Here is a 22,418-nt window from a genome sequence, read left to right as displayed (position 1 = left end):
ATATTCAATAGGGCACATTTGGAGTTAAAAGATTATAGAAAAAAATTAGTATCTCGAGCTTGCTATCCCACAGAATTAACACTGCTTGATAAATCAGGGACACAAGTGTTTACTGTGTTTTGAGAGAGGCTGTCTAAGAGAAAGACAGCATTGTCCTGTTACAGACTTATGTGTCTCTCTTATTTTCCATGTTGAAATTTGAGCTTGTGTTTATAAGCGTTTGAACTTGAAAGGTCTTTGGGACTTGAAAGATTAATGAAACAGCTTATGACACCCCTCCCCATAAAAATCTCCTCCCACTAGTCACTAGGGTATCTGTGAGGATTATTGGAGTGTAAGTGTGGTGATGATTATGATGGCTGAAATTAGATTTTTTAAGCAGCTAATTATGTGCTGCATAAATATGCAAAGCATTAGTACATCCTGGTCAGAGACATTATCCTTGCAGACACATCCAGGAGCACGCAGAAGACCCAAACAGCACCTGAGTAGGGTCCTCCGAAAGTGTTGTCCATGTTGACTAACAATTCTAATATGTGTAAAAAGATCTCACTTGCATTAAGCAACAAGGATAGTTATTCAATTCAATCCCCATTCAAAGGTAAATAATGACCAAGGGCGGGGGGAGATAATCTCTACAAAGACTGCATCTAGCCAACAGCAAAATACACAAAACTGTGGTGTAAAGAGATTCAGATTTCAAAGAAAGTAGAAAATATCTAGAGAGTCTGTTCCTTCCCCCCACCCAGGCATGTAAAACTCCACAATGTTTTTTTTTTTTCTGGAGGCATGTAAAACTCCACAATGATTAAGCATGAACTTCAGCCTTAGAGACTAACGACGTCCATCCAGCGCCTTTATAACTGTAAATCAGTGGAGCCGATGAGTCTAAGGGACAGGGATACCCTTTAAACATTTACAAGAAGGGCAGTCTCAGGACTGGTGCAGTTTGTCTCTGCTCTGAGCTCTCAGATTACCAAAGGCAACACGAGCATTCCTTTGCTTTCACTGTGGATGTAAGGATTAGGAAATGTGTGGTGTGTCAGCTTTTGCAGACCGAGGAAACCAGAAGGGGAGAGGGAGAGGCTGAAGTGTTATAACCCCCCCTCCTAAAGAAAGTGTTACAACCCCCCCTCCTAAAGAAAGTGTTATAACCCCCTCCTAAAGAAAGTGTTATAACCCCCCTCCTAAAGAAATTGTTATAACCCCCCCTCCTAAAGAAAGTGTTATAACCCCCCTCCTAAAGAAATTGTTATAACCCCTCCTCCTAAAGAAGTCCAACGTAATAATGATGGTGGCGCCCACAGAACTGGAGTGGTCAGGAAGCTCATCCCCAGTGACCCAATTTCCCCAGGAAGGCTGCCAGGCAGGCAATGGGGGGCATCCGTCCCTGGTCTTCAGTCTTGAGATGTCATGGGTTGGTTCTTCCTGTACGTTCCCCCCCAACCCCGTCCCACGATGCTGAACACTTATGTGTTTCACATTCCCATCCTTTGCTCAGCACTGGGCAGTTGCTCTTACTGCTTCCCTAGCTCGGCCTCTCATCCCCCCCCCCCCCCCCCCCCCCCCGTCTCTTACGTTAAGGAAATCTAAATGCAGATGTCTTTTCCCTAGCTCCTGGCACATGGTGATATGACAGATGGCATCTGATAATGGTGGAGAAACTGGGACGTTCCTCAACTAATCGGCAGAGCACGGGGCCTCCAAAGCCATTACCTGCTTCGGCTGGGCTCCCTTGGAGAGAATGTCCAGCAAGTCAGCCGCGGAGATGAAGTAGAAACGAGGGAAAGTGACCCGCTTGGTTTCCAGGTACTCGGCCAGCGCTTTTTCGCAAAGGGAAAGCCTGCAGGAACGGGAACCCGTCTTAGGCACGCCCGTGTTTCCACACTGACACTCCAGCAGAGCAAACCTGCATTTACCGCGACTACGACCAAACGGGAAACCGATATTTCAGACACCCCCCCTCCTGCTTTGACATCCTGCTTACAATCAGAAGACAGCCAGGTCTAGGGAGAGGGGAAGGCGCGTGTGCTCACACGCTCACACACACACACACACACACACACGTTGTATGCCAGACTCAGGTTTACGGGTTTATGCTACTCGTTGCTTCTCATGACGCAGACTAGATTTGGCATCGCTTGCCCAAAGCACAAATTGCAGTAGTAAGCTGTAACTGGGGCAGAGTTCTTTCCCCCATTGGATATCTGTAAAACACCAAGTGGCTTCAACCTTCTCCAGCAATCAAGGGCGGCCACAGACCCAGAATGGCTCCCACTTTATCATCCCTAGCCCTAGCTGTCGGCTCGATACAAATAACTACGTCTTGTCAGTAAAGCAGCTCATCTGAATAGCGGAGTCGCCCACTTTAAAGAAAAAAGAAAAAGAAAGAAAAAAAAAAACCCAGAGCGTCCTTGTGGGTGCAGTTGTGAGATCTATGTGAATGTGACTTTACAGATGGCCCCGAGGGGAAGGATTTCGAAAGCACTGGCGAGCCCTATCAGAGAGAAGGTATAAAGCAGATGGGTGGCTCGCCCGTGTAATACAGCACTTGGAGAGCTGAGGCAGGGGATTCCCATGAGTTCAACAGCAATCTGGAGCCAAAAAAAAAAAAAAATGACAGCAGCAGATGACAAAAGAGGAGGGAGGGGCAATGAGAGAAAGGTGGGGGAAAGAATGAAGACAGAAGGACTGTGAGTGAGTGAGTGAGTGATCGAGTGAGTGAGTGAGTGCTGATGCTGTCCAGGGTTTTGGCGCACAGTAGGTGCTCAGTCAGTATACGCAATGTGATGAAAGAATGGACCAGTTATCGGAAACCTCACCCTAGACACACAGGGCAGCTAGAGAACACAGAGCAGCTTCAGCCACGTAATACTGAACAGTGTTAGAACGTGGGAGGGACAGGCCTGAGCGGACCCTTTGTGGTGTTTCTTACCTGCTCTGAAAATCTTTCAGCTTCTCATAGAGGTGGGGTCTGCACGTTGCTTCTAAGACGTTTTTTATCTTGGCTGTCTTGAACATTAACTCCTGCGTATAAGCGTAACACAGATGTTAGAAACTCGCCGTTTTCCTTCCACTGAGAGGATCCACATTTGATAGCACAGACGGCCGGATGGTCAGGGTCCAGGGGACTGTAGGCGTGTCCGGCACCATGTCTGCACCACGTATGAACGGTGTTGGTTAACATGATTTCACGGAAGGGTCATACCTGCTTTCATAGCCATCTGCCACGCCACAGTGGCAGCCTTGAAGAGCTAACACGGCCATGGCAGGATTTGTAAAAAAAAAACAAAGCAAACAAACAAAAACCCATAAAGTTTCCGTACAAACTGCACCTTAAGAGCCTAAAACCATGAAACTCATCGTGGGTTTTCACATGTGGAAGCTTTGCTGGGACAGGACAGGACCCCGTCTCTGACCAACCTTAAATTCAGCATCTACTCCATCAAATCTTCTGGAATCTTCCACGAGCTGGGCTCGAATATCTTCTGAACAAGCAAAGATGTTTTCCAAATGAGACCAAGTTCGCTGGACTTCCATCCAGGTGAAGATGACAGCATCGGCTACGTTTAGCTTGTTTTGCCAGCTCAGGACTTGCTCGAGGAAGTGTTCTACGTACTTGCTTTGAAGAAGAGTCTGCAACTGAACCTAGAAGGCAAGGCGGGCAGGCACCGGTCAGTCGCTGACTGGCGAACTGTGAGTGCCACGAGGCAGGCTACTCTGCCAGTTTCCGTGTTCTTGCACCTTGTGCGGAACCCAGAGAGGCACTATCAAGTTCTTGCAAAATGGGCCAAGGAATTCATAGCACGCTGATGTAGCCAACCAAAGAAATGAGGGAAGTAGAAGCATCTACGTTTACTTGGCACGTCTTCCACGAGAAGGACAGGCACTTATGTGTAGGTAAAAACCAATACTGGGGGCTGGGGAGATGGCTTAGTCCATAGAGGACTTGTTATGACCTGAGTTCGTGTCTTCAGCACACACGATTAGAAAAAAAAAAGCTAGACAGAGATGGGCAGATCCCTAGAGTTCAACAGCCAGCCAGCCCAGCCCAAACAACTAGTCCCAAGTCCCAGTTAAAACAAAACAAAACAAAACAAAAAAAAACCCAAAAAACAAAAACAAAAAACTCTGCCTCAAGAGTAAAGATAAACACCATCTAACAGGTACTAGGGGCATCTTTGAGAATGAAAGCCCCTTGGCCCTGCCCGTTTTGTTTGTGTGTGTGTGTGTGTGTGTGTGTGTGTGTGTGTGTGTGTGTGTGTGTGTGTGTGTGGCGCACGCACACATGCATGTATTTGTATGCATGTAGGCCTCAAAAAAGTAAAATTTCCCTCAAGCTTACTCTTTCCTCTCTTAGCTGAGTCTATTGCCACCAAGACTTGTCACATGCAGCAGTCCTAGTCACTTCTCATCAAGCTCACATGGAAACCTCAGGACTTCACCGGATAAACTGACCCCTTCTTGTTCTCCTTCACTCGAAGTATTTAACACACACGATTCCTCTTTGGGGCAAAACCCTTGACTCCTATGCAATATCCTGTTCCATTATTTGCCTGTTCACAGTCTCTTACCCTCTCCCACCCATTCTATTGTGACCAAATGCAGATCTTCCTCAAGGCACTAGGCTTTAGGTCCTTTGTCTCTGTCCAACTCGCTGGATGCTGACAATGACCTCATGCTACACTGAGCCTCTAGGCTGGGCTCTGGGCTGACCTCTGCCTTTATATAAACAACTCTCACACCAAATAGACCAAGAATCATAGTGTCAGTATGCTCTAGGCTTACATCTATCTAATCACAGAGACAGCTACTGCCTTCTCAAATGCTCCCATCAACCTCTCTTCTCCCAAAGGTCTAAAGAGATGCTCTTTATCTTTACAACTCATGGTCATATATGCTATCCTCACACCTGTGTCTACAGATTTAATTTCCACAACATCCATGAAGAAAAAAGTATATTCCAAGAAACCCAAAAACAATTGACCCCTGAGAGGTGGCTGCTTTCTGGTGTCCCAAACATTACTAACATTGTCCCCATTGCATAGCCATCATTTGCTGGTGGTCATTCTGTCTCTGCTTGGCCTTGTAGGAGTCTGTCTGTCTCTCTCTCCTTAGTCTCCTAGGAGTCTGTCTGTCCATCTCTCCTTAGTCTCCTAGAGTCTGTCTGTCTCTCCTTAGTCCCCTAGGTGTCTGTCCATCTCCCCTTAGTCTCACAGGGGACTCTTTTGTGCAGCTCCTTTCTGAACTACAATTCCACACTGTTGAATGCCAAATGGTCTCACATCTAGAGCCCGGCGAGAGTAGATGCTCAGTGAACAAATGAATCAGACTCTGTACGTGAATTTTTGGGTAAAAATATATAAAATTGCTAATTAAAATAAAAATCCATTTTACCTGGTTGTGCTCTAGGGTTTCAAAAAGCTGTTCGTCAGACTTCAGCAATGGGGTGCCTGTTCGATGGTGAGCTTCGTAAGAAAATTCCAGGGTCTCCCAGGTGTGGCTGACTTCAGTAATAACCTAGTAACCAAAATAATTGAGTAATTAAAGAGCATAGACATCAAATTGAGGGCCAATATCTTACCCATGACCTAGAATTTGAAAAAAGTTTAACTATTATATTAATGTTAATATTTGCAAATCTATAAATAAATTGTAAATTATAAACTATAAATAACATTTATAAATATTTAAAACTCATGTTAACAGTTTAAAAATATTAAATGTGACTGGCCTCATTTTTTTTCTTACATGATTCATGGTGACAAGGTTGGGGGAGTAAATGCCACCACTCCAAAGGACCCAAGCATCACACTAACCCTAAACTTCTTTTGGGTCTGATTTACATCTTCCTCCCTGAAGGGATGTTTAAGTGCAAGAAGGGACGGGACTTAAAGGGTTACACCAACTTATAGATTAGCCAGCATGAGGTAGGTGGCAGGTAGGGCCTCTGCATGTGTACCTCTGACTCCTAAGCAAACCCGTGTAAGCCAATTACCTTTCTATGCCTCGGTTTCCCCACCTGCACCCTAGAAATAATAACACGGTTATTATGAAAGACCAACTGAGTTGATGAAAGCCCGGTACTTAGAGTGGGTCTTGCTTGCTGCAAAGGAAAAGATAGGCAAGTGGCCCCTGCTCCCTTCAGCAGGGGCCAACCTTCCTGTGGTTGCACGTCCTCTGCCTTCCAGTGATCCTGTGTCCCGCCCGGGGACACCCACTTGACCGCAGCAGAGGAAACTCTTGGGTACATGTTTCCACGCTCCAGGGTCAGTGAACACTCCATCCTAAGTGGCTTCCTTGCAAAAGCATGAACCCAGGATCCTGGGGGAAGATACAGCCCCCCTAAAGGTATTACCACCTCAGAGCTTAGCCCAGTATCCTAGCAAGAGACACATCCCCGGATGGTACCTTCTCGGTGCCCAGCTCCTTCACGGCCTTGTCGACTATGTCTCTCACGTCATCTTCTACTCTGTGCAGCTGCAATGCCAGCAAGTCCGCCAATGTTGTGGCGTCACTTATCGAGAATCTGACCTGAGTAGGGAGAAAAGGAGGCAGACTTTAATAACCCACATTTAATGACAGCTCCTGGATAGGTCACTCCCTACCAGCTCATTAGAAGACGGGGTAATACGGTCTCATTCCCTATGCTTATAGTTCCTGGGCCTTCATCTACAGTAACTCAGGGCCAAGTCGCCACCACGTTCAAACACACACACACACACACACACACACACACACACACACGCGCGCGCGCGCGCACACACACACACACACACACACACACACACACACATTGTCCTCTCTTCTGTTTCATGGCCTTCCATTTTCAAACAGTTTCTATTGCCTTTACCCAAAAACCTATTTAAATAAAAAAAAAGACTGTTCATTTATTATAATTTGGTCGAAACCCCAGGAACCAGGCAGCAGCCCATTTGTCTTTTCTTCCTGAAGTGCCCTGCTCACTGAGCATAATTTCCAGTCACTCGTGATATGACCTAGTTTTACCACTAATTTAATCTTAGTGGCTTGACAGAAATTGTCGTCACTCATGCCATTATGCAGGCTTAACATGTGAGAGAATTCACTTTATTCTCCCATTATCCTTTGCCACTCCCCCCAACACTCCTCACCCTGGATTTGGTTAACAAGAAACTCCATTCTTCCTACATCCTAAGTCAATCCATGTCCTTTACAAACAATGGCTGCAGAAAGTCATCTCCCTTGTGGCCCTCAGAGGACACCACTCTGCTCTCTCAGGCAGCTTGCTACCCTCTCTGGCTTCAACCACCTTGAAAGAGTTCTCAGTGTCGTTTGCCCCCTCCACAGAGTGACCAGTGATCCACTGCTTGGGTCTGAGGGGCATCCACAGAGGAGACTGGATAAACATGACCTGGGAAGCCCCAGAAAGTCAGTTGAGTTGATCACTCTCTGCATTACTTCTCGTTGCATTCCACCGCCAACAGGAGCAGGGATATACAACGTGACTGCCACGGCCAACTGTGCAATCTGTGCCCTCAACATGCACTCCAGTCTGATGCGGAAGTCCTGTGTATATGTCAATAAAGCATTGTTGGCCAATAGGGAAGCAAGATAGGTGGGACTAGGAGTTCAGGAGGATTCTGGGTAGGAGAAACACAGGAAGTCATGATGTAGCCCACCAGAGAAGAAAGATGTCCGGAACTTTGCTCCGGTAAGAGAAATACTTAGATGAACAATTATGGGGTAATTACTTAAGTCAGAGCTAGCCAGTAAGAAACAAGCAAGGCCAACAGCTTCATAATTAACATAGCCTCCTGTGTGTTTATTTGGGACTGATGTGGCTCTGGAACCAGGCTGGCGGGAAGGCTTCCCTTTACACTAGTCCAGGTGACTGAGACACTGGCACTTCTCTGCCTCTGCTCTAGAGTCCAGTCTAGGAAATGGTGCTTTCCCCACTTGCTGTCTGACTGGGAAGGTGGCATTTTTTTAATCATATAAAAACGCATTCCGAGTCGGGCGTTGGTGGCGCACACCTTTAATCCCAGCACTTGGGAGGCAGAGGCAGGTGGACCTCTGTGAGTAGCCTGGTCTACAAGAGCTAGTACCAGGACAGCCTCCAAAGCCACTGAAAAACCCTGTCTTGAAAAAAAAAAACAAAGAAAGAAAAAAGAAGGAAAGAATGGCATTTTGGGGCTAGAGAGCTGGCTCCAGCTGGCTCAGCTGGAGTACTTGGCTGCTCTTCCAGAGGTCCGGAGTTCAAGTCCCAGTAACCTCATGGTGACCCACAACCATCTGTAATGAGACCGGGTGCCCTCTTCTGGTGTGCAGGGATACGTACAGGTCGAACACTGTCTATGCTATAAATAAATAAATCTTTAAAAAATTCTATAAGCAATCACAGACGGTGTCAAGGCAAAAGGCACATAGGAAGAAATAAGAGGAGAGACTAGATCCACAGTCAGCTATATATGCAGATACTAAAATAATTCTTAATGAACACACCAATCAGTAAGTAGACAATGTCTCAGAGGACTCAGGAAATAGGAGCGTTAAAGTTTCAGGGTTGCTTGATGTAGTGCTTACTATAGGCTAGGTCTCATCCATGAGCATCTGTATTTCCTAATCTGACCCCCCCAGGACTGCATGGGAAGCCTTGTTTTTACTTCACAGAAGAGTTAATGAAGGCACAAGGAGCAAGGAACTTAGCTCAGGACCCCATGATTCCTTTGCGTGGGGAATGAGAGAGGTACATTGCCAGGCTGTCCGCACCCCTCCAAGGTCCCCTTTACCCTGTGTTTCCTGGTTGAAATTTCCAGCCCTGCAAATTTTCCTTGCACCATGATGACATTGCTTCACAAAGAAAGCTCCTACTCCACCTAAGGGGAAAACGCTCCCCAGGCCTCCCCTGACACATTTTCAACTGATTGAGCTCACTCCGGGTGTAAAACAAAGCTTATTATTGACACATTTGCTTTTCCATAGATATAGCTGGGGGGAGAAAAACACAGAACCTCAAGTGTCATGGACGTGTGAAAAAAACCACTTTATGTCATGCCACACGACTACCAAAGACAACAGCATATTACATACCAAGTTTGAAAAAAAGGTCTCAACATGCCCCCCAAAATCAGGTCTATACCTTCTGATCCTTTCCACGGCACATAAGATCACTAGCTGCTATTTGATTTCTGTAAAAAGCTGTCATATTTCTTCTCGATTACTCCTTACAAGGCAACTATGATGCATTAAAAAAAAAAAACAGACAGAGAATCCTTCTTGGGATAAAAGTAAAAATAAACCCCAGAGAGAGAAGCAAAGTGACTTCCTAAGAACACACAGCCAGGAAGATATAAAGGGTTATGGAGTGGGCTCACTGGGTACCTAGTCATTGGTCCTCAGGGAACCTGACCTGTTGCATATAGTCAGAGGCTTCCCCCACATGCTCCACTCTTCATCAGACGAGGCAAGCTGGGAGTGACACATTGTAGTAGGTACCTTCCAGTGGAGGTGACCCCCGTACATACCCCAATGGTCTTCATCAGCTGCTGCCAATGCCTGTCCCTGAGAGCAGGGCTCTGCAACTCTGCGATGGCCCTCAGTGAGGTTGCCATGTCCTTCACGGTGCCCTCCAGGCCCGAATACGCATCCCAGATACGGACGGCCTTGTCCAGTGACCAAATTTCCTAAAGAAATGTAAGGGAAACGCCCAAATTCCTATAGATAACATTATATTACATATATAACTATCTCCTTTGGGAGAATACATAGACCTTTCTACATTCATGGATTAGGAAAGACAGTGAAGGGAACAATGTGGGAGAACAAACTGGATGGAGACAGGACGGGCTGAGCACAGACCTCAACCTTCGTCAAAGACATTGGGACATAGGAAGAAAGCAAAGGGTCTGCCCCTTCCTTCCTTCCTTCCTTCCTTCCTTCCTTCCTTCCTTCCTTCCTTCCTTCCTTCCTTCCTTCCTTCTCCCCTTCCCTCCCTCTCCCCCTCCCCCTCCCTCCCTCTCCCCCTTCCCTCCCTTCCCTCCTTTCCTATCCCCCTCCCCCTTCCCTCCCTCCCCCCCTCCCCCCTCCCTCTCATCTTAGAACCACCTGAAATGGGCGAGTCTACCAGCCTGAGGGCCTGACTTTTTTTTTTTTAACTTTATTTTCATGCACATTGGTATGAAGGTGTCAGGCTCCCTGAAACCGGAGTTACGGATAGCTGTGAGCTGCCATGCGGTGCCGGGAACTGAACCGGTGCCCTTAGCCACCGAGTCACTTCTCCAGCCCCAGAGCCTGACATTTTTAACTGCCCTTCACTGCCCGTGGCCTTTGGCTTCCTTCAGGCCCCACGCAGGGCATAAGTTCGGGTAACCGAAGCTCTGTGTGCACTGCATACCCTCTGGGGATGCTGGGGTAAGCACCGACAGTTACAGAGGTGGCAACAGTCTGTGTAAATCCAGATTTGGCTCCAAGAGCCAAACCAACAGGTCCCTTTGCAGATATGAACTACTCGTAGTTGCTAAGGCAGGGTGTGTGTGGGGGGGAACAGGGCTCAATCCCTAAACCACAGCTCTCTCAGCCCGGATGCTCACAGTCTTTCTCTCTACTCTCGCTCATGGGCAGGGCTGCCTCTGATGCACTCGCTAAACCCTTCAAAGCACACACCTCGGATAGGCTTTTTACCAGTTCGTTCTCAGAAGGGCAGGTCTGATGAGACGCCCAACCGGCCGAGACCGGGAGAAATACTCTTGTCTCCTTCTGTTTGAAGTAAATAAGGGAACACAGCCCCCCACACACCAGATACACCAGAGAGGCAGGGGGGAGACGGAAGGGGGCAGTGCCTAGGAAGACAAATGGCTCTGGCCGGCAGTTATGAAACTCGCCTTGGCAAACCTCCTGAGTTCCGCATCCATCTGCTCCACATTGATCCGTCTCCACTGGGTTTTTGTCCAATTATCAATGCTTCTCTGCAAATGCACAAGGAGATAAACGTGTCAACATTTGGCGAAGCCTGTCTCCACAGCAAAATATATAAACCAGCGAGACACAGGCACTCTCTCCACCAGGGGAAAGGCAATTTTTTTTTAAAACATTAGCTTGCACTTGTCAAAACTTCCCCATCACTAAAACAAAAGGAAAAAAAATTGTCAGAACATGCCAAGCTTAAGGGCGAAACACCATGATGTATTAATTCCTGGTAGCAATAATAAAATTCCACATAGCCACCACCACTCCATCCTGCATAGTTGAAGTAAATTGTTACGCATATTATTAATAGGCTTCTACAGTTCCACATGCAATATAAATCAGGCTGTCACCCAAAAGCCTTTATAATAACAAAAATCTCATTAAAACAGTTTTGCTCATATTTTATATGTTTATTTATATTTTACACCTTGCCTATTTTCCTAGGACTTTCTATACGTAACCTTTTAGAATTAGTCCCACACAAATTAAATATTTTCAGTGTGTTTCAGTTTACGTATGCATACAGAAAACACACACAGGGTGTCTATGTGAGTTTGTATGCACAGCCAACTGTATATTTAACACAGATTTACATATCAATTTTTTTAAATTCATATTCTATGTAGTATCACCCAAGGCTCTGAGACAGTCAGCTCATTATACAAGGTTTTTCTCTGAACTAAATAGAAACAACTGATATTCAAAAGGCAGGATCTTCCATTTACAGAGATCTCTGAACCTTAATTCTGGAGACAGGAGTTTAAGTCTAACGTGTGTGTACGTACTTCAAGACATTGTAAAACCCAAATAAACTGACACAGGCACTGAAATCGCATGTTTACTAAAACCTCTTACTAAAGAGAACCATGCTGCCCCCCCCAAAATGCATCTTACTCTAACATAAACGATGACATCCCAGAGTCCCTTGAGCAGCTGGATTTCTCTGCGGCACTGCTTCATCTGTTTGTACTCGGGAAGAGCCACCTCGAAGAGACGTGCACAGTCTTGCATCTGTCCCATCTCTCCCTCCAAAGCCTCCAGCTCCTGGTGTGCCTGAGGATAAAACCCACATGCAAGCTTCAGGATAGGGGCAGAAGCCACACCATCCCTGGTCCTGGTACTGCATGTTCAAACTGTGGTTTCTCAAAAGAGAACTCTGACAAAAACTCTGCTGGGTAATTGGTGAGCTGTAGAGGGCTTTTGAGGTCTTAGTATCTTCATATAGTTGGGACTTTGCTCAAGGACAAGGAACGTTCCTTACCGGAAATTGGTTTTTTAATGATCAGTTAGCTTAACAAAACAACAACAACCAAAAAGAAAAGAAAAGAGAAGGGAGGGTGGGAGGGAGAATAACAGAAAGGAAAGAGAGAGAGAGGGAGAAAGAGAGAGAGAGAGAAACCCCAAATTCTGTCTGTGCGTAGTACCTCATGCTTACAGTCCCAGTATACAAGAAACTGAGGCAGCTGGATCACTGAGAGTTCAAGGCTAGCCTGGACACTGAATAAGACCCTGGGAAGGAAGAAAGAAAGGAACAGGGGAGGGTAGAGAAGGGGAGAGGGGAAGGGAGAGGGGGGTTGGAGAGAAGAATAAAGAAAGAAGGAAAACTCTCCAACTTCAAATGGCCCTGCGGATGATTAATAGTACGCGACACACTCAAGAACGCACGTGCCCAAGAACACCCAGAGCAAACTCACTCATTCTCACACACCTGTGTCCAGATTTCACCTGAGGGTCACCTCTGCTAAGGTTCACCTGCTGTCCTGTCACACGGAAGGGCTAATGTTTTGCATCCAGTGCAGGCTAGCTTGTTCCCCCTTTCTGATGAGCAACTCTTAATTTTACTTTCTATTCACAGGACAGCGTGTTCACACAGTGAAGCCTGCCACCAGTTCTGGGGGTCACAGAAGGGCTGAAAGGAGCCACCCCTCACCCACCTCGCCCGTGTTTCTGCGGTGCTCGCTCCCGTAACCCCGTGGCTCTTTCTCCTGCACTCAGGTGGCAATGTAAACCAAAGTGATTGGCTTTTCAAGGAGGAACCGAGTTTGCTTTCTGCCTCCCATGTCCTCCCATCGCCACCTCGGTCCCAAGGTCCAATGACTGAATTCCTTTACTTTTCTTCCTTTTTCTTTTTAATGTTAAAAAAATCAACATTTGATCTCTTTGTGTTCCATCAGTTTTAACTCTTTTGGCAAGCAACTATTGGTCTGTTTGTCATGTACATGTTTTGAACTATGTACGCATTGTGGGCTGGATACAAATGAGAGCATCTTAGTGTATGTATTACCTCACTTTGTGTGTGTGTGTGTGTTTTGATGTAATGAGAACGCTTTAAAATGTACTCTTGAAGATTTTTAGATGTCAGAACGGCAGCATCAGCCAGTTGTACAACATGCTTGTCCCGCCATATCTGCAGGAGACTGGTTCCATGACTCTGCCCCAGATACCCAAATCCAAATACACTTAGACCCTTATATAAAATAGCATGGCATTTGTATATAAGATATGCATGTACTTTAAATATTTTCCAAGTTATATTTAATACCTAATGCAATGTAAATGAACCAAAGAGAGCTGCCACACCAGGTCCTAATCACTAGTTCTGTTTTGTTTTGTTTTTTTCTATCTTTCTTCCTACTGGTTAATATTAATACTTATGTCACTGTGATGGTTAATGCTGTCAACTTGATATAATCACCTAGAAGACAAATGTTTGTGTTTGAGTTGCGACATCGAATTAACAGAGATGGAAAGACCCACCCTAAATGTGGGTGGCACCATTCCAAGGGCTGAATACATAGGATAAAGTGAGCCAAGAGACAGCAGCAGCAGTACCCAGGACCCCGTGTTTTCCCACTGCAGATGCAGTGTGGCCAGCTGCCGCATACTCCCGCCATGATGGACCCTCAAATTGTGAGCCAAACAAACCCTTCCTTAAGTTTGCCTTGTCAGATATTTTTTTCACAGCTATAAGGAAAAAACTAATATCCAACACTGTATAGAATTATTATTTCTGGGGAAAAATCTTGATAAATTACGCTTTTACTAAAATGTGTGTACTTCATCCTGAAGCTTTCAAGTTTGACGTTAATGTGCTCTCTGGCCACAAGTCCTGGGTCTTTCTGTACTATCTATCATCTCCCAGACTGTTAGGATTCCATTTGTCACCCAGATCTTTCTTTCCAAGGCCTGGCTGTATGTGCCTCTGTCCTGAAAATGACGTTTTGACTTGGCTGTCCCATTGTCCGGAGGCAAAGGTGGCAGGAGATACTTTGGTGATCTGCCGGCCGGCAGTGAGTTCGTTCCGATGTCACGAAATTTAGTGTGCCTGCATTTCACTCCTACTGGAACATGATCTCAGGATTTGGAAGATGTCGTCGGAGCCCTCTGGCTTCTGTCCTTGCTAGGAGTCCCTCTTGCCTCCTCTCACTTCTAGCAGCAGTTCCGTCTGGTTTTATCTGGTTGCCTTTGGCATTCTGAGGTTCTCTGTGATGAATCTAAATAGGCTTTCACTTATCCCCACCAGGATTCAGTGAGCTTCTAGAATCCACAGTTCGTGCTTTATCTAGCTCTATTGATCTGTCAATCATTCTGTTTACCCTGCTTTCTAGGACATAGGCATTAGGTCCTAGATTTCTTCCTCTGTATCTCTTCCCTGTTCCTTATGTCCATCTGCAGAGTTCCGAGTCATTTCTTCCAGTGTAACACGCACGTCCCCTGCTTTTTCCAAATGTAACTAGCTCGTTCTCCTGTCTGCTGAGTTGTATATCTTAGGCAATTGTAATTTTCATTTCTTTAAGCAACTGGTACTTTTCCAAATTCAACTGATCATTTTTGATAGACTCAAAACTGAGCAATGCTCATTTGGTAAGCTCATTTTCCTTCTGGCATTTGAAGATTTAACATGGCTCTGCATCTGGGGCTTCTGCTGACGCCCAGGTGTGATGGTTACATGCTGTCTTATTGCTCACCCGACCTTCACTTGCCTGGTCTGTTGCTCCCTTGAGGACACTGGGTTAAGATCAGGATCATGTTGTCCAGACATTTGAGTTTGCTTCTATTGGGTTCTAAAAAAACAGCTACTCATACAGCTATTTCTGTTCCCTGGACTTGGAAATTCCTGAGTCCCAAGGCAGCTTAGTCCTTCGTCCCAAGGGAACCACAGGTGCTTACGACAACAGACCCATAGATTCCCAGCAGACCTCTTTTCTCTTCCTTCACCTTACTCTGAGGCTTGCTGGGTCAACAGGATTCCTGTGCATACTCTAAGTTCTGGATGCACTTCCCTTGCCCTGCCTCAGTGAGGCTGAGATCTGCTCTGGTACAACATCCACGTGTGGCAAGAATGTCCATCTCAAAAGCTTCAGGCTTCCAGGATGCCCTGCATGCCCAAGAGTCCCTAACGCAGCATGGCTTTGGCACATGCCTCTACCCCCAGCCTCCTTTCAAATGTTCTATCCTGCTGATAAGAGATTCCTCTCACTTCTTAGCAGAGCAACCAGCGTACAATTGTACGCCTGTGGTGATGTGCCCAGCATCTTTTATACAAGAGGGACTCTTCGCAGCCTGCATGACCCTCAAAACCAGCTACCTTTTATCTTGAGAGTAATTTCCCTATTTTGTGCACCCCATCCTCAGCTCTGAACAAAACCCCGCACTTCACTGTGGGGGGATCTCACTTCAGAAAGCAAGGAAAGAAGGAAGGAGAAAGGAAATAAAGAATGAACGAATCTCACCAAAGACCATCACCTTCCTTGCCCCTGGATGGTCAATGGCTTCCATTCGTGGGGTGAGATGCCTGGAGTACTGAATCTCCCAATGTCAACTGCCTCTGGTTGAGCCTTATCCTAGAAGTATCGGATTTACAAGCCGAGCAAACACACACAAATGCCTCCAAGAAAAGGGTAACCCAGCTAGCTCCACCCTATTTGAAATGTCTGTCATGCATCCTGAAAGATGTAGGATGAGCCTCTCGCTTTTAAATATGCAACTATAGGCAGCCACAGCATGTGTGGAAGCGGCGAGATTCAATACATATCTGTCATAAATGTTTGTAGACAACATATTGGTGAGTCATGTAAAAAAAAACCACACATTTTCCCATCCACAATCTGTTCAGACCACCTGGAGTTTAGATACAGTCTTTTAACGATCCTTTATTAACATATGCTCACTTACTCCTTTTCAATGAATATAAACTAACTTTCTTCACCAAAACAGGCAAGAAGACCTTAGGCCACAGAGTGGTGTTTTTTGTTTTTTGGTTTTGTGTATGTGTGTGTGTGTGTGTGTGTGTGTGTGTGTTTTCTCTTAATAGAGTAAAACAGTTGTTTTAATTCAAAGCCAGAATTGGAAAATGGGATAAGATTTGGAAAATGTGTCAACTTGGATATCATTCCAAGAGGAAATACTATGCCAAGCATGAAGACAGAGTTCGAGGAAGAACCCAGAAGTTAACTGCATCTACATGGAAATATTATCCCTCTCACAAGGTTGCTAGGTTAGGATCCTGAAGCACTTTTCTAACATTAAACTATAAGACATCCTTTCAAGTCTCCTATGAATCACATGTGGGTCTTTCTTATAATAAAGTAGCTGGTGAGAAACCAACATTGGATGACTCAACAATATTTACATCTAGTCTTATAAGCTTTCCTGTGGTTAAAAGTTACACCCAGTGGACTGGAGGCGGAGTTTCAGTGGGTGAACATTTACGGAGCTTGTGCAGAGCCCCCCAAAATAATCTCAACCCCCAGAGAACAAAGGAGAAGGTTATTATATGGGAAACAGTATCATTGTTAGAATTGCTGATTCCTTCAAAGAAGATTTAGATATCCAGAAGTGTAATCCTATTTCTGAAACTTATGAACTGTAATCTGCAAAGAAAAAAAAATATGTAACTGTATGCTGATTTTCTACATCTGAAAGGAGAAAAGCCGAAGCTATCTCTTAGAGCTACGAGGTAATTAAAATGCAATATGCTTCCCTTACTCTGTGTGTGTGTGTGTGTTCCCATCCATCCATACACATGTACACATGTGACTGCCCATGTGTGTATTGAGAATTGAACTCAAGACCTCCCCCAGAAACTGGGTAAGCTCTCTCTACAATGATCTATATCCCTGTCCTCACGTTTTATTTTGAGATAGGATGTCACCAACTTACTCAGCCAAGCCTTAAGCTCAGTTTGTAAGCTAGGCAAGCCTTGAATTTTGTGATGCCACCTTGGTCTCACAAGCCACCAGGATGACAGACCCATGCCACCATGGCTGGCTTGATAGTAGTCTTGGCATGTGGTAAGAGCTCAACCCATTCTGGTGTTATTTTCCCTGGCGTGGCTATTTTGATAATGGTGGTGTTCGGAGGAAACACAATTTAAAATAATCTAACTAGGAGAAAGGAAAACTCCTCTTCTAATCTGGCTTCTGCTGTACTTAGGAGGTGGTTGAGAATGAATTACCTTATCGAGCGCTGCATATGGATCCTCTGCTCTAAATCCAAGTGGGGCATAGCTTCTGAATCTCTCTCTAAATTCTGCTTGCTTTTCCTGGTCAGGGGACAAAAGTGAATGTCAGACAGAGAGCTTCAGTCATCCTTGCCAGGGGTTCCTATATATACAAACACAAACCCAGTCACTAACTCACATCAAACAAAATGCATTTTTTCCTGATAAGAGTGACCTCCGCATTTTGGAGCGGGGAGACTTCGTGTCTAACGGTGGCTGCGATCTTCTTGGTGGTCTCCCATCTTTCAGGTAATTCCTGGAGCAAGCAAACAAGTGCAATTAGGCATCACTTCAGTTCCTGAACCAGCTCTACCACATGAGGTCAGATAAGTCTTGTTTCTTTATTCAGGTCATCTTTGTAGAGGTAAGGCATGCAGATAAAACAAGGAAACGGCATAGTGGATAAAGGGCTTGGAACCGAGGCATACTCCCGTGCAGGCACCAGAGTTGCTTTCATCTTATTTTAAAATAACACTCACCTCCAAATCACTCTGCTGTTGTGGGAATAAAGTTAGAGAGCTGTGTGGGCTGGGGAGGAGCTCGGTCATTAAAAAGTGCTCGCTGTGCAAGCTCCTGAGTTACCTAGGAGTGACGGTGTGGGTCTGCAATCCTGAGGGCACAGAGGGGTAGGGGTTCAGAAAGGCACAGAGACAGGGGAATCCCTAGGGCTTGCTAGCCAGCTAGCCTGGCCAAATGGGTGAACTCCAGGTTCAGTGAGAGACCTTGTCTCAAAATATAAGTGACTAGAGAAAACACCCATCATACATGTGAAATATGTACACTGTGCACCCAAACACACCCAAACACACACACACACACACACACACACACACACACACACACACACACACACACACACACGCTAAATGCAAGCACCCTGGGCATGAATTTACCGATTTTTAAAAACCGGAAATTTAAGTCAGGCACTTTAGCAGTTTAGTAAGTCTGCTTTAAAAAGAAAACTATGAAAAATAAAGTTGCTTTGAAACTTTGATTCTGAGCAGGGAGAAGCTACAATGTGGCTCCGTTTCTTCCTTTTGTAAACAATTTGCAGGGCTCCGAGCTGGCTCAAGATGGGGAGTTTTAGCACTGGAGTTGGTCAGTTTTTGCGAGGAGAAAATTTTTGAAGGAACTTAAGGGGCGAGGGGAAAGGAAAGGTCAGTTCCTACTTGACGTTGAACAAAAACAACAACAAAAAACAAAACAGCAATAAGCAGTTGGGGGACTATCTCCACTCTGCCCTCCCCACCTGTGGCGCAAACAGGTGAGGAGCAGCTGACTTCCTTTGAGGAGCTGTGGTGTGAGTGGCCGTGGAGAAGCATCCCTGCATCCAAGGACGCTGAACTTGTCTTGTCGCCACACAGGGTGACACGGGCCTTACTCGTTGAGCTGAACTGCAAAACCCAAGGGTTCTACAGGCTGCTTTGAAACCCTCAATAAATATTTGATGAGCGCGCAGGTGTGTGCAGAGGGCGCTTCAGAGGTAAAACTCTTTCTTTGACTTAAACTGGTAAAGCGGCTCCTAAAAGGGAGAGGAGGAGGAGGCAAGCGCGGAACTACTTCACGCAGCACACTGTACCACTGTCCCCCAGCAGGCCAACCAGTGATAGGCTTAATACAGCTACATAGCAAGACAGGAACCCGCTCCAGCTCAGGAACCAACAGACTTGGGTTCTGAAGCACCGTGGCCCTGTCCTTTGCAGCCTCCCATCAAAACCCTGACTCTTGTGACCCTGGATTCTGTCCCTAGCATGATGTTGCGTGACTATGATTCAGTGACTCAGGAGGTGGAGGCCAAGGGTAGGGAAGAAAGGAGTTCGGGGTTAGCCTCAGCAACACAGCAAGTTCGCGGCCCAACTGAGCCATGTGAGACCGTGTCTCAAACGATAAGGACCACGCAACCAAGTCCAACTCAAGTACCTCAACAGAAGCCATGACCAGGAAGCCAGGAAGGGTCACAGGAGACAGCTCAGGCCCTATACCTTCCCCAAACGCAGCAGGCCTGCCATACGTCTGTGAAGTCTGAATACCTCTTTACTTGATGCAAATAATATATTGCCTTAAAAAGCAAAAGGTCGGATAATCTCAAAAGTCTAATGAACAGGATCCAGCTCTGGAAGGAGGTACCCAGTGCGAGGCTCTATGGATGAGGGCTTCTGGGAGAGACAGAGTCGGCAAGTCCTGTGACTAGAACTTTAGTGATACCGTGTAGTAGATTGTGATTCAGGGTGTAAGGATTCAGGCATGATGCTGGCCTGCCCCTGTCACCTGGCAGAATGCACTCAGGCAGTACCCTGGTCAGCCCAGGGTTTCGTGATTGCATAGGTCTGCACGCAGGTGCAAAGGACCCCTTTAAAAGACAGACCCCTGCCCACTTAAGCTCTCTCTTTTCCCTGCTCTATTTCCTAATGTTCCCCTGGGACAGACAGGACTTATCCTGTCTCCCTCTTCTCTTCTGTCCTCTCTCTGTGTCTCTGTGTCACTTTACCCCTTCTTCCCCCACCCCCACCCCTTCTAATAAAACTTCTTAATTAAGCTCTGTCTGCCTGGCATGTTTGTCCCCTCTACCTAGGTCACCCTTGCCCGCCACGGAATCCACCAAGGTTCCTCACTCTTTATTCCTAACACGGGATTATGAGGAAGAATGAGGCAGATTAAGCAGCTACTGCTGGGTTGGGGGGAGGTAGTAAGAACTGAATTAAAATGGGAACAACCAAAATACCAAGGAGAGAACAGACTAAAAAGACTAGTGCATCTAGAGGCCACCTTGCTGGAGGTAAATGCCCGGGACCCGGATATGACAAAGATGCTCTCAGGGACACAAGTGTATCAAAGGTGCTTTTTGTTGCGTTTGTAATCATAGACGCAAGTATACAAGAGTCTCGGAGCTGCAGGTTATTCAAATCAAGTCACGACTCGTCTTTCCTCCTATCCTAGTCTGCTACTGAAAATTTAATAGTTTTAATATAATCAAACCTCGAGGGAGTCCAATTCTCATACAATAAATTCTTGGGGGAAATGAATACTTCCCCTTGCTGATTAACTATGTCATAGCCAGCTTCTCTGTGAGACACACGCCAAGGTTCAAGATCTGACACAAAGCATACCCAAATTCTTCTTTTAAGGAGAAATACCAGGGCAGTGAGACAGCTTAAAGGGTAAAGGTGAGCATCTCCAGAACTGAGTATGATCCCCAGAAACTATACTGTGGAAGGAGAGAACCAATCCTGAAAGGTTGCCCTCTGACCTCCAGACAAACACCACACACACACACACACACACACACACACACACACACACACACACACACAGGAAAAACAAATGTAAAAAACTAAGTAAATAAAAACTCTTTGTAGCTGATGCTACTGTAGTTATTTTAATTCATCTCTCTCTGTTGTCAAGCATTTGTCTGGCCAGTTTGTCACTTTGTCCGGTGTAGCAGCCCTAAGGACAGTTTCATGTAATACAGAACAATTCACATGCAGTAGTTCTCTTTGTCCTTTAGGTCAAAGAACACTTGTAATGATACATTGTTGCGTTTTATCCTGTCAAAATAAAATGTTGCCACCAGTGGGAAAGCCAATTTGGCAAGTCTTCAAAAAAGTCACTTATGCTTGGCATTGGTGGCTCACGCCTTTAATCCCAGCACTCGGGAGGCAGAGGCAGGCAGGCCAGCCTGGTCTACAGAGCGAGTTCCAGGACAGCCTCCAAAACAATACAGAGAAACCCTGTCTCGAAAAAACAAAACAAAAAAGTCACATATAGAGCAACCATATGACCCAGCAAATTCACTCCAAAGTGCATACCAGAAAGAGACGAAAACGGATGTTCACAAATGTCCACACATCAATGTTCAAAAGCAAAGTAATTGCCACTAGCAAAGAGGGAAGCAAGTCTTACACCCATCCGTAGATGGATGGGTAAATGCATGTTATGGTCTTACAATGGGACACCATTTAGCCATAAAAAAACAAAATATTGATAATGTTACAAAGTGAATAAGTTTCGAAAACATTATAGAAGGTGAGGTCAAATATAATGGGTCAGACATTGTAAGTCTCAATTTATATATGGAATACCTAGAATAAATAAATCCACAGAGATTAAAAAAAAGTGCCAACGGGATGAGGAAAAACTTGGTGGCACTGAACAGAAGTTGTGGTTACGCAACTCTGTAAATATGCTACATCTCCTTTAACTGTACATTTAAAATATTTTACAACTAAGCTGATGTCAGTTTCATCAGAATAAAAAAAAGAACTGAAGTAAGTTGCAAGCAGCAAATATAGGCAAATTTAAAAAATTATCTTAAAAGGAGTCACAAGAAATATTTTACCCAAAAGGCAACACACTCAAAGATGTATAGTGTGCCAAGACAGATAGATGAGAGCTGACCCCATAGTATTGAAAACCAGACGCTGTAGCTACAGACTAACTCGGTAAGTAGGAGAGCTTGCTGGGAAAGCTGGAGAACCTGAGTCCAGATACTGGCATCCACTTAAAAAGCTAGGAGTGGTGCTTGCACACAGTAAGCCCACAGCTGTCAGGGATGGTGGGTTAGAAGCCGGGGGTTGGGGGGTGGGGGGAGGTTACAAGAGCTTGCTGACTGTCAGTCTAACTCCAGATTCAGTGGAATACCCCTCTTTAGGGGGCTTGGGTAGAGAATGAGAGAGCAGGACAGCCATTGTCCACCTCTGGCCTCTGCATGCATGCATGCATACATACATACATACATACATACATACATACATGCATAGTGACCACACACACACTCACATGCGCACACAAATCAGTATTTGAGCTGTGCGCTCTGACCACTAATCTAGACAGACAATTCCAAAGCAAGCTTTGGTTAATGCATCTGCTGATTACACTCCCAGAGTCCGCTGCAGGCCCACCCCCAACCCCACCATCTACAGAATGCCAATATGCACAGGAACAGAGACTCAACTGGAAGAGATTTTTTTTT

At 45.6% G+C, this 22,418-nt stretch overlaps 1 protein-coding gene and 1 long non-coding RNA gene across 2 annotated transcripts in view; one reads left to right on the top strand and one right to left on the bottom strand.

Moving 5' to 3' along the window:
* The window catches only part of Dnah11 (dynein axonemal heavy chain 11), a 308,279-nt gene that overhangs the window by 225,038 nt on the left and 60,823 nt on the right, over nt 1-22,418 (bottom strand). Inside the window, exons 19-28 of the mRNA XM_040742314.1 lie at nt 17,589-17,705; nt 17,405-17,491; nt 11,842-12,000; nt 10,863-10,946; nt 9,507-9,665; nt 6,412-6,534; nt 5,398-5,520; nt 3,424-3,648; nt 2,936-3,027; nt 1,717-1,843 (exon numbers count right to left, since the gene is read on the bottom strand). Of these exons, the coding sequence (XP_040598248.1) occupies nt 1,717-1,843; nt 2,936-3,027; nt 3,424-3,648; nt 5,398-5,520; nt 6,412-6,534; nt 9,507-9,665; nt 10,863-10,946; nt 11,842-12,000; nt 17,405-17,491; nt 17,589-17,705 (1,296 nt within the window). The remainder of the gene's footprint in view (nt 1-1,716; nt 1,844-2,935; nt 3,028-3,423; nt 3,649-5,397; nt 5,521-6,411; nt 6,535-9,506; nt 9,666-10,862; nt 10,947-11,841; nt 12,001-17,404; nt 17,492-17,588; nt 17,706-22,418) is intronic.
* Nucleotides 7,653-13,097, top strand: LOC121139189. The gene is made up of 2 exons (XR_005876036.1): nt 7,653-7,693; nt 12,803-13,097. It is a non-coding gene; the product is annotated as an uncharacterized LOC121139189 (long non-coding RNA).

Source organism: Mesocricetus auratus, unplaced genomic scaffold (assembly GCF_017639785.1).
Source record: "Mesocricetus auratus isolate SY011 unplaced genomic scaffold, BCM_Maur_2.0 Super-Scaffold_15014, whole genome shotgun sequence".
Taxonomy (NCBI): domain Eukaryota; kingdom Metazoa; phylum Chordata; class Mammalia; order Rodentia; family Cricetidae; genus Mesocricetus; species Mesocricetus auratus.
The sequence above is the reverse complement of the archived record's forward strand: the minus strand, read 5'-3'. Positions and strand labels throughout refer to the sequence as shown.